The following is a 12,779-nucleotide window of genomic DNA, read 5'->3' on the forward strand; positions in this document are numbered from 1 at the left end:
TTTTTTTTGAGATATTACTTGGTACGCGTTTTGGTGCGCGTTGACCTCACCTAACTATTTACTGTCCCACCTACCTACTGACCTGCTAATCAGTGGTTCACCTAATTACTAACCTGCTTAATTAACTAACTGTGCGCCTAACTGTGCACAAACCAGAAAACACAGAAAACACAGAAAATGCAGAAAATGCAAAAACGCAAGAAATGCTAACTGTGTAAGCTGAAATCTGAACTTAATAGAACTAGCAAAACAAACCTTAACAGAACACAGAAAACTTGAATGCAGACAACAATAATCAAACTTAAGCCGAGCCTTTCCTGCATAAAAAATAGCTTCAATACAATTTACAGGTCGCCATTGGAGCTTCACGCGCAGCAGCTCCCCGGCAGCGGCGCCAAAAATGTCAAGGCTAGGGACTTGCTACGCGCCGTGTGCGAGCCACAAAGGCTCCTAGCACACAGTCATACAACAGACAAGCTCACAAGGAAGAACGGTGTGTCACTCACCTTCCTGCGTAGTTGCGAATGAAGGATTCCCGCGCCGCGAAGAAGAGGGAGACGCCGCTACGCCGCGCTCAACCGCCTCGCCGCCGTCGTGCCGCCGCAAAGCTCGATCGCACACACACTCTCACACTCTCTCTCTCTCTCACACACACGCACACACACAAGGAGATGGTGAAGGAGAAGGTGGAGATGGAGCAAGAGCAGCTTCTATTGCACAATGAGAGAATGAGTAAAAATTAGGTTTAGTGGCTTTTATATAAGCTCACCCCATTCACACTTGGGTGCCCATTCTTAGCCAACTAACTCCTTGAATATTCCAGTTAGAGTGCGCCTGTCATCGGCGATCACCCTTACCCTGTTCCTATTGGTCCGACAAGCCCGGTACCTGACTCTACCAAATACATAATACGGTTACGGTGTCCGTCGTAGGCAATAGGGTGTCCGTGAGCCACGAGGGTTAACACCAAGCTACTTGCCATCTCTTATTGGGTCCAGTATTACCTCTATGTGTTTGACATATGTTTCTTCTAGAAACTTGCCCAATGGGCTATCTTACCGATAATAGTTTCGTTTGATATGTCGTTATTATGAGTAATTTTTTGTTTGTGACCATCCAGAGTTAGAGGCTATACCTCTTTAGAAATTTTAAGTGCCGCGTATCGACTTAAGTAGTTTGGAAATTTCAAACTAGCTACTGCTACAAAAATATTGATGCTTATAAAGGATTTTCTCGGTAGCCTCTTTTTAAATTGTTCAAAGCTTGTCATTATTTTTAGCCTTTAAATACCCTAAAAATGCCTTACTTCTTGAACACCTATATTGCGTGTATTCTTAGTAACCGTTTGCAATACTTCTCTTTCATCGGCTTGGTTGCACGCTACCCTCTACATGCATATAGTGTGTTCACAAATGCGCGGCTGCAGTGCTTATGACTCGACACTTGCTATTCTTGACCGGATCTTGTGCTAAAAGAAATCCCAGTAAACAGGGTCTTTAAGGGCGACTCGATTAGGGGAATGCATGGCAAATTCTGGGTCCTTTCTGCTACGGCGGGGCATCATCATCTATAAAACCTTCACTGATTTACATCAGGTGAGTACTATACTCACTTAGCATCTTTGTTTTGTGATTACACCTTGTGCGTTCAAAACTTATAAGCTGTTGTGACTTCAACATGCCTAAAAGTATGGAGAAAATTATGGTGGAGTCGTCATCCTCTCCAAGTCTATAGGTTATTTATTTGTTTGGCACTCATGTAGCCTTTAAGAAAATTGGGCTGGACTGGTTTGGCTAAAATGAATGTGCTTAAATTGAGTAAATAGTAATCTTTGTCTGTTTAAACTTTGGCTAATTGGACAGATTTTTGATTAAATATGATGCTCTGATTCGAAGAAGTTTTTTTCGTTGAAATCTCTTAAGAAATTGAGAAAATTCACTATTGTATAAACTCTGGTTACTGAGGTGCTGCCAGGTCTCTAAAAAATTAAGAAGATTCACTGTCATAACTTTTGGTTACTGAGGTGTTGCCAGTTATTGAATAGATTCGTAGAGGATGTTGAGCATCACATACCCGAATCATGTAGTGTTTTTTATGTTGTTTAAGCTTGAATACTTTTTGCCTTCTTACATCACTTACCCGCTTGATCACCACTTGCAGTTTGTATATACTGCTGATATATGGGTACTGGATACATCTTGCCTGTTATGGTTTGGGTCACCGGCTTTAAAATAACCTAAGCCTTGCTCCTTTAAAACTTACCCTTATTTGCTCTCATTATATCAGTGCATAGGAGGATGATTGCATACCTGCATGATGCTGTGAAGAAGAATATAAAAATGAGTATCTCCAACTAGTGTGTAGATATCTATAAAGGGCTGATGGTATATTTGGTACTCTCTATGGTCTTTGACTAAGCCTGTGATGGTCTCTAGCCTTTTTTGTTCTGGTTTTGGCTGAATGCCTTTTTCCAGGGGATTAGACCTTCCCTGCTGGTCTTGGTGTGATATTATAGAAACATATTAGACATTTAACATGGGGTAATGATATTATGGATACTTTCTGGTGAGTGAGAGGATGACTTTGGAAAAATACTTCCGCTGATCTCTGGTTTTTTACTATATCTCTGGCTTTTATTGTTTGGGCCTTTTCTCGCTTGATGCTATGACCTGCCCAGCTGTGCAGGTTGTGTTTCAAAGAATGGCACTTTGGCCTGCACTATAAAAACATACTTTCTAATTTTTCCGCTCTTTTTTCCATAATGAGAAGAACAAATCTGCAATTTCTTTATAATATTGGGTAAACAGCTGATGGGATTGATTTTAATATGTACTTGGTTAGCAAGGATAAAAAAAGAAATTTGTTACTGGCTTTATGGAAGATTATGTTGGCTATGACATAGGAAGAGAATCGGCTGTTTATAATGATGGCATTTGAAAAGATTAAATTGGTTCTTAATTAATCTAGTAGTGGTATAGTGTGAAAAAATCCAAACATATGTTTCAGACTCCTCTGGTTGGTCTGTTGGTCCTGTACCTTACTGTGTCGTTCTGATGTGTGTTGGTTTGGCTTTCGCTAATATACTATAGAGGCCTTTTAGGCTTTGTGAATGAAATAAAATCAAGCTCTAACTTTGTTCATACATAACCAAGCTGTCCTTTATTTCTTCAAGAGGTGTTTTAGCCATTAAAAAACTGATATCTAGTGTAGAATTATATGTCTCAAGCTAACTTTTGCTTGCTCCTATGGGGTAAAAGTCTCCCCGATCTGGTTAAAGAATGAGTTTGGGATTTTTTTTAAAAAAATTAGTTTTTTTATAATCTCTTTAAAGCTCTTGAAACTAAGGTTAGGCATCAGAAAATTTTATAAAATAAATTTGGAACTAACTTGATATATAATAGCTTTGTGGGAATCTCACTCTCCGGGATAGATTAGCTAAAAACCAAGGACTCTTATTCTGTTTTCAAAAAAAACAAAATACATGTAGAGAACTGTTTGTTTTTTCATTGCGACATGGATAACAATTGGGATGCCCAGCATCACCTGCGTATAGTCACGTGCTAACAAATTGTTTTTTTATGGCTATGGGTGTAGGTGAGGGCTACCTTCTTTCATAAAAACATTATGTTCTATGTGGTTGACGACTTGTGGCGTATCTCTTACCTTGAAGCAGCATCACCCCAGAATTTGGGATTACTTTCTCCCATGTTGTACTTTGTTATCTTCATTACCTTGTACAAAATTTATTCTCAACTGCAAATAAATTATCATATAAATCCATTGTATTTGCCTCGAAATATTGGTCTGTGAACATGTAGTGTTCGTTTGCGTGTATGTATCAATTTAGAACTGCTACACACACACACACACACACACACACACACACACACACACACACACACACACACACACACACACACACACACACACACACACACACACAATTTAATTGTGTACTAGGTTTAGCCGGCGAGGCCTCAACTTGCCACTAGCCAAGCATGGTGAGAACTCTTTGCTATGGTATGGGAGGGCTTGAGTTTCAAGCTACAATTGCGGGCACTCTCCAACACAGTTCAATTGTCTTGTAGAGACCTCTCAAGCATCAAGCTTGTCCTGGTCAGCCCTCAACGCTAGGTGTACCACAAAACCTTACCTAATTTGCTATTCAATGGCATGTAGTAGGACCTTGTAGTTGTTGAGATCATACCCAACACTTCTTGAGGCCTTGCATAGTTGCCGATGGCCAAGTTAGTCAAGGATAGCAAGCTCACAATTCCATGCATTGCATGGGGACTCTCACTATAGAAGAAATCCATTGTGCCAACTACCACAAATACGGAGGCATCTCCTAGTATCACCTGCAATAGCCAATGAAATCCATTAAAAATTACTCAATTGTCTATTCTATTTAATCATTTTTATTTCTATTGATCTTCATAAATTGGCCTCAGGCCCTCAACTTGTTGTGGAGTTTGCCACATGATGCTCAACGGATGCCATGAGTACTTAAATGTAGTTGGCAAGATTCGAGCATTGACACATAGGCCATGCCTAGCAATGAGATAACGATGCCAACCGCCATTTGTTGTAGCGGTCACAAACCTCTTTTTTTCTTGTCACACAGTGGGCAACCGATACCACCATCATGGGATACACCAGCGTCATTACAAAAATGCTCCTGGTATTCAACACATTCATCGCTATTGGAGGGATGCTGAAGCCACCCACCTTGGTGTCCATGGCAATCGATTGCTCCACAAACAACATGGTGCCTTGTGAGAAGATGGTTGCAAAGGGGATGGCCATCACAAATATGGGTAGGATCTGCCAAAGCCGCTTCACCTCCTTCACATAGTCTCCATTCATGAGCTCTCCCACCTTCCTTATCTTGTTCATCCTTTGTTGCTGCCTTGTCCAAGCACCTGTCAAGAAACCACCATGGATTTTATTTATTTTGACATCAAGTTTTTCTTATCTTTTGAGGAGAATCCCAAATCAACTAGATACAAATTACACCAAGGTTTGTCTGGCTTACGAAAATCATGTATATGAACGACGTATAAAAATATCCATTTCATAGCTTTATAAAAAAGTCTAACTAGCTCGGTCTCCTACCCTTTGCTTGTCCGTCTGCTACAATAGCCCATCATTGACATACGCCATACTCCTTCACACCACCTAGACACCGATGTTGTCATCTTCCATGTGAAACCTCAAAGACACTACATGCCTCTTTCGTGTTGCAGCTGCGACTCTTAACAAACCCTAGTTACCCAATGCCCGTTGAGTTCTCATGCTCCCTGTAGAGCTATCTCTAAATGCTTGGGACAAGCCCCCCTGCTCCCATGAAACCTTGTCTCTTTGCCCGAAGCTTTTTTTTTACAACTCCATAGCATATATTTGGAATCCTTGAACGTACCTACCTTCTAGTGTTGTCACATACATAGCTAGAGTAGGCCTAGCGGGGGGGGGAGAGAGAGAGAGAGAGAGAGAGAGAGAGAGAGAGAGAGAGAGAGAGAGAGAGAGAGAGAGAGAGAGAGAGAGAGAGAGAGAGAGAGAGAGAGAGACCATGTCTCGTCACCTTCAACATAACAATAAAAATAAAAATAAAAATATGTATTGTAAAGCACATTCAATACAGGACACAAATCCATCCTCCTAGCACATCTTCAACAATGTGGTGTGACAGGGAGCTCTGGCATGCAGAGATCTCTAGATGGTGGTGTAATGAGTGAGAGGGTGGACAACCTGCTCAAGCCTGTAGAGGGTGGGGTTTATCATGAAGGTGGGGAGCTTCAACTAGCGGTGGCAATGGTGTTTGTGGGAATTGGGATGGTTGAACAGGAGCTTGGGGGAGGTGTGCCCTGTAGAGGCCAAGGTGGAGAGCTACCGTCTACAACTGGGTGCTCACTGCTGCTAACCGGGCAGCAAGCTGGATAGAGAGAGAGAGAGAGAGAGAGAGAGAGAGAGAGAGAGAGAGAGAGAGAGAGAGAGAGAGAGAGAGAGAGAGAGAGAGAGAGAGAGAGAGAGAGAGAGAGAGAGTGACACAGCAACCATCCCTATTGTGCTAACGATAGCGAGTGAACACTGCACATTGGCACGATGCCATTGAATAAACCCTCGTGCCATGTCTTGAGAGTGGCCCTTGCATTGAAATGACAGCCCCATGCAGGGAGTGGTACGGAGAGCTCTTGTCATGCTTTTATCATATTATGATGATATAACTCAAGATCATGAGCTCTTCTCCTAAATATATTCACTCGTCTTTTCAATGAGTATCTCTATCTCTTTCAACCAATCAAAATTTGCGTATTTTAAAAAAAATAACCTCCCCTTTTTCATTAGCAAAAAGAGGAGGCATCACTAAGGCTGGTTCAGAAGGTGCGGCGAGACAGGGAGGAGATGAGTGCACAAGCCTATGAGAGGCTGTCGGCTGGCACATGCTGTTCACAAGGTGCGATGATAGCACACCTGCAGGGTGCCACATCATGGTAGAGATGCTGTTGTTTTTCTTTCGACCCCCCCCCCCGCCAACCAACTAACTGCTCTTCTACCCTCCACGTCAGATGAAGCTACTTGTGTGGCTTCCTTTTCCTGGTTTTCGCTTTTATTGAAACTCATTATATGAATAAAATATATTATTTTCTCCTGCCACTTGTGCTGGATGTTGCCGCCTTGTGTGAACAGGAGCAAAGGGTCCTTCATGCACCTTCCACTTGGAAATGCAAGAAGAGTGAGCCTTCTTTCGTCTGAACTGGGCCTAACGGCTTTTAGCCCTTTGGGCAGGCCAAAAAGTGCTTTATACTTGGCCGACTGCGCATTGGCCAACGACTCAAAACCAAAGGAGTCGAAGAACAGCAAACTTTCAAAATAGTTTTCGCTATGAGATGGCAGGTCGAGAATGCAGTTGCGGGATCCATAGCTGGCTTCACTACCGTAGCTGTCCTTCATCCTCTCGATGTTGTCCGCACTCGCTTTCAAGGTAGACATGCAGCTGTCTCTGAGAATTTGAGAGAGAGAGAGAGAGAGAGAGAGAGAGAGAGAGAGAGAGAGAGAGAGACCTTCTGTAGAAGACCAGATTGAGGCTGACTTAGAGAGAGAGAGAGACCTTCTGTAAAAGACCAGATTGAGGCTGAAGTCAGCTAGCCTTTAGGACAAATCAAGTACAGCTGATTTGGGTATCATGCCATGAAAGCATAAATAAAAGAAAAGAACTCTTACTAGCTTTTGGGAACTTCTTTGACTCATAAGAGAGATACAATTAAACAAAATGGCATGCTTTTCCCCCTCTGTATACTGCCCATTTTGGGCCCCTTTGACTTTGGTCAGCTCGGTGGCTTTATTTTTTAATTGTAATGGGAGTGGATTGGTTCAGACATGTAGGTCTTGCGACGAACAACCTCACAAGGGTGCCAGTATAGGATCCCCTAGGATTCATGGGCCTAAGGGTTGGGGCTCTGGGCATTGTAGCCAGGGTTGTCGACATCTACAGATGCACCCTTGTGTCCGACTCGTCTATTCCCATACGGATGTTCGAACCATAGTAACCATGGAGTTTTAAAATGGGAATTGTTGAATCGAGTTTCTGAGGTTTCGGGCCATGCTTGAAAAGCCATCCGAGAGGTTTCGTAAAAAACTTAATGATAAACGTTGACATATTCACGTGGACACTAAATGATCATGCTATTGCACAATATGCTAAAGTAAGACATGAATTAGGCGTATTATGTGTCAGAGTAGGCGGCAGAAGATGCAAGGAAGAAAAAATCTGGCCTCTGATCTGATGGACACCTTGACTCCGATCTGGCTCTACTTTGATAAGATATGCAATGCCACATGAATGAACAAGGCAATTGTGGAGATGAGAGATCACTGAGGCAGGAAGAGATTGGAGAGAGAGAGAGAGAGAGAGAGAGAGAGAGAGAGAGAGAGAGAGAGAGAGAGAGAGAGAGAGAGAGAGAGAGAGAGAGAGAGAGAGAATGAAATGAAATGTTATATTAACGTCTTCAAAAGGCCAGAATGACCTATGAGACCAATCTGTTACAAAATGGTGAATTTAATACCATATCTGGGTACAAAAGAACTAGATACTACTACTAAAATCCATCCTCATCTGCACTCTGGATATCGACTCTCGAGAGAATATGGCTTGAATCCTCTGCTGTAGTTTCCGTCGATGTTGTGTAGCCCCTCTCCTCAATCGTGGCCATCCAAATCTCCGTAGCTCCAGTGCTCGGTTGATCAGAGTGCCGATAGTGGTCGAATGAGTGTGGGCCGAGCTTTGCAATGATGATGACTCCTATGGCTGTCCCATATCTAGTGAAAAGAAATCTATAATTTGTCTCTGGGACTGTCTCTCTCTATCTCTCCCCAGTAAAGTGTCTCTATATTTGTGTATCTCAAGTAGATATAGCCCAAGACATCTCTGATCCTCATAACTCATGACCCTAGAGAAAGGACCGAAACCCTCTCTGAATAAGCAGTGGAAACGGCCCCGTATCTCATAGTACACTGTGCAATGACATATGTAATGTAGCTCTGTCTTTGGCTCTAACTGGCAGAAGCGGCATATCCTGCTGTCTGCTGGTATCCCTCTAAATCTACCAGTCTCAATCTCTAGCTGATGTGAGGATGTGCGTATCTGAGCAATGGCAGACCGCAAACCATAAGACATATGTGTGTCCATGTAGCTGGGTCGAATCACAAACCCATCTCCTGTGAGGTGGAGAAGATGCTCTCTATAGAAAGCCATCTTCGTGCCCAACTCCTGTGGGGGCTCTATCCATGTCCTCTTGGTAACCAGCTGGATCAGGTCCTAACAAATGAGTCTAGTAATCTCCACCCGTGTAAGAGACATCGAAGGTGCTTGAAGAGAGTACTGGAAAGGGGGCAGCCTGTCCATGGTGAAACCATGCGTCTGAAACCATGATGTCATCTGTGCATACCAACATGAAGTGTCCCCCTGAAGAGCTAACTGTTTGGAAGACTCAAGGGCGAGTCTAGCATATTTGTCTCTAGTAGTATCCCACAAGCTGTGCACAAAGGAGACTGATCTGGTAAGCGCCTCAATCTCCATAGGAGGGGCAACTAGCTCTGCTCGAATGATAGCGTGGGGTACAAAGGCCTTGGCTCTGATCAGTCGAGAGATCATAGATACTAAGGGCCTCTCCATACGTCTCCAACTATCCTGGCCTACAGAAGGTCCCCATGTCTGCACCCCATACAACATAGCTGAGGCTACTAAGGTATCAAAGAGCCATAAGTTTGTCCGAGGTTCTTGGAATTGAACCTGCGAACACATCCTCTCCAATCCTCCCAAGGCCGCAAAAGCTCTAGTCAGTCTAGTCTCTGCTGCTCTCCCCAAAGAAAACCTCGGCCCAGTGAAGACAACCCCAAGGTAAGTGTATGCATATGTATACTCTACAATCTCTTGACCATATGTGAAAGTCGGTGCTGATCTCCTGATCCACTGTGGTGTGGTGTTAAACACCATAACCTTGGTTTTACTAAGGTTTACAGACAATTCACTATCCTCTGCAAATTTGTGTAATGCATCCAACTGTCGCTGCATACCCTTTGGTGAGTCAGAGATCAACACAATATCATCAGCATATAACAACAATGGGATCCACGTCCGTGCCAGCTGGGCACCTCTATCACCCTCTCTGTCAATGTAATCAGACACCTCATCAACATACATACCAAATAGAGTAGGAGACAATGGGCAACCGTGTTTCACCCCAATGGAGTGAACTAAATCAGATATCCCTTCCGGAGTGCGTACATGTCCCATCACTGATCTGTATAGAGCCATAATCGTCCAAATCAACACTATGGGCACCCCCATCTCCTACAATCTGTGTATCAATCGAGCTCTCGGTGCCATGTCAAATGCTTTGCGGAAATCCACAAAGTTACAATAAATCCATCTCCCATGTGACCTGCCCTCCTCAACGATGGTTCTGAGTGTCAAAATATGATAAAGAGTGGAGAAACTTCTCCTGAAATGGGCCTGGCCCTTTGAAGAATAGTACTCCTCTCCTTCCTCTGCTCTTCAATTTTGTTTCTCCATTCTCTCATTTTCTTCTCTATTGCCGACATCCTTTTCCCTGTCCGCATGAAAGAGGCTTTGTGGGCGGCTGGTGAGGGATGCGTCTTCTTACACGTGGGGGAAGCCGTTGGCACTTCTTCGACGCTTCCCGAGAGACCTAGAGAGAGAGAGAGAGAGAGAGAGAGAGAGAGAGAGAGAGAGAGAGAGAGAGAGAGAGAGAGAGAGAGAGAGAGAGAGAGAGAGAGAGAGAGAGAGAGAGATTTTTAACGTCTATGTCAGGCCGAAATCGGCCTATGAGACAAATCAAATGTACATGGTGTGTATGTCATCCGTCTATCGGAAAGACAAAGAAACAAAACTGATACAAAACTGAACTGAATGTAGGTAGTGGAGTATCTGAGGAGGGATGGAGCTCTATCTCTAGGGGTATATGCATGTCTATATGCTCAAGGTAGTACAATCATGAGAAAGCATCAAGCTCTCTAGCTCCATCCTGTACTAATGGGGGGATGTAAGATGTGGTACATGGGCGGGGCTGGTGCCAAGGCTACCCGGATGAAAGTTGTCGGGTCGGCCCTCATCTGAGCTACTCGCTCCTCAGTGGCACGGCGCTCCCGGGCTCGGATCTCCTCGATCTGTCGGTGGTGGGAGCTCGCGCCCCTGTAGCCTGTGACTCGTGGTCGTCGTCTAGCTCGGCTCACCTCCGCCTGTGGGAGTGTCACTCCCCTCTGAGTGTCTGGTGAGGGAGGGGCGGCAATCCTCTGAAAGAAGTCTGTGAGCTGCGACTGTCTCCCCTCTGTCTGTGTAGCTGTGTGTGGCTGTAGTAGTGTGTCCCGATGGCTCTATATCTCTAGTAAGAAACGTCCGAGCTGTCTCTGATCTCGAGAGTCCATGATCTCTCGGAGAGTGGGCTGTCCTCTGAATAAGGCCTCATACCTGCCTCTGATCTCAGTGTATGCTCTGCATCTACATACAAAGTGCTCCTCACTCTCCACCTCCTCTGTGCAGGCTCTGCAGACTCGCTCCTCCCTGGGAACACCAGCATGTCTCCCGATCTCAATCTCTAACCTGTGTGAAGCCACTCTCAGCTGACCAATCGCCACCCGTGAGCTATGTGGCATATATGTGTCCATATAGCGTGGTCTCTGTATGAACCCCCCAGACAATATGGTGAGAAACTGGTCTCTGTAATCTGACATCCTCGTCCCCAAGCCAGGTGACTCCCAGACTCTCCTAGTGTATAGCTGCCACAGATCTTGTCTCAATACCAAGTTCCTCTCACTGCGAGAGAGGTGAACATATGGTGAGTGGGGGTCGTACTGGAATGGTGGTAGGCTCTCCATGTCAAGACCGTGTCCCTCAAACCATGCTCTGACCTGTGAGTACCATGCTCTCTCATGCCCACTCTGTGATAGCTGTATAGCTGCCTCAAATGCTCTACGAGTAAGTCTGTCAGGAGGTAGCTCTCTCATCCTCTGGATGAAGCAGACTGTCTGGAATAGTGCCTCTACAACCATAGGTGGTGTGGCGAGCTCGGCTCTAATAATGTCATGTGGCACTGTCTTCTTGCTGCGGAGCAAGCGTGAGATCATACATACCTGTGGCCTCTCAAGCTGTGTCCACTGGTCAGCTGTCAATCCTGGTGCCCATACTGCCGCCGAGTACATCAGGGCCGGGGTGACTAAGGTGTCGAAAAGCCACCCCTTCGTGCGGGGCTCCTGAAAGTGTGCTTGGTGGCATCTCCGCTCTAGCATGGTCAGAGCTGCATATCCTCGGGTGAGCCTGTCAGCAGCAGCCTGCCTCATAGTGAAGGGTCCTGGTAGGCTGGTGAATGTGATGCCAAGGTAGACATAGGAGGTGACTACATCAACCTGTCCTCCTGCTGCTGTGAAGGTGGCAGCGCTCCTCACTGCACTGGATGTGTGAAAGATCATAACCTTGGTTTTGCCAAGGTTCACAGTCAACCCCCTGTGTGTGCTGAATTCGTCCAAGGCCTCAAGATGGCGTTGCAAGCCCTCGGGTGACTCTGAAATCAACACAATATCATCAGCATATAACATGATGGGGACCGGAGTACCTGCCAAGTCGCTCCCCTCTCCCCCTGCTCGCAGTATGTAGTCGGAGATCTCGTCGATGTAGAGCCCAAAGAGTGTCGGGGAGAGTGGGCATCCTTGCTTAACACCAATGGTGCTAGCAATGGTCTCTGAAAAACCGCCTGGGCAACGAACTCGACCCGTCACCCTCTCGTAGAGAGCATATATGGCCCAAATCATCTCTGTTGGTACCCCAATGCTGTGAAGGCGCTGGAAGAGTCTCTCGCGTGGGACTGTGTCAAAGGCCTTGCGGAAATCCACAAAGCAGCAGTAAAGCCTCTTCTTCCGCGCCTTTGCCCCATCAATGAGGCAGCGCAGAACGAAGATGTGATCAGTGGTGGAGAAAGCTTGTTTGAAACCTGCCTGGCCTGGAGCTCGTAAACCCTCGGTCTCTGCGTAGCAGTTGAGCTGTGCCTCAAGTACTGCTCCATATAGCTTGGCCATCGTGTGGCCAATCATGATAGTCCTGTAGTTCCCTGGGTCCAGGGTGTCGCCAGATTTGTGGATAGGCACTATGGTGTGCTGTGTCCACTCCTCTGGGAAGCCCTCCCCTATAGCCCGGTTGAAGACATGTGCAATCAACGGGGCTATAGTGAAGGCCGCATAAATGATGTGCTCACTCTGTAATCCAGTAT

At 45.3% G+C, this 12,779-nt stretch overlaps 1 protein-coding gene across 2 annotated transcripts in view; it reads left to right on the plus strand.

Annotated features, from left to right (window-relative positions):
* The first annotated feature begins 6,803 nt into the window (after window positions 1–6,803).
* FOLT1 (folate transporter 1) overlaps window positions 6,804–12,779 on the plus strand; it is a 102,148-nt gene continuing 96,172 nt past the window's right edge. The window contains exon 1 of one of the 2 annotated variants that reach the window (XM_086505935.1): window positions 6,804–6,982. In XM_086505935.1, the coding sequence (XP_086362061.1) occupies window positions 6,883–6,982 (100 nt within the window). In that variant the 5' untranslated portion in view covers window positions 6,804–6,882. The remainder of the gene's footprint in view (window positions 6,983–12,779) is intronic. The other variant, XM_086505936.1, reaches the window with a different exon arrangement.

Source organism: Adiantum capillus-veneris, chromosome 29 (assembly GCF_014529385.1).
Source record: "Adiantum capillus-veneris isolate H3 chromosome 29, ASM1452938v2, whole genome shotgun sequence".
Taxonomy (NCBI): Eukaryota; Viridiplantae; Streptophyta; class Polypodiopsida; order Polypodiales; family Pteridaceae; genus Adiantum; species Adiantum capillus-veneris.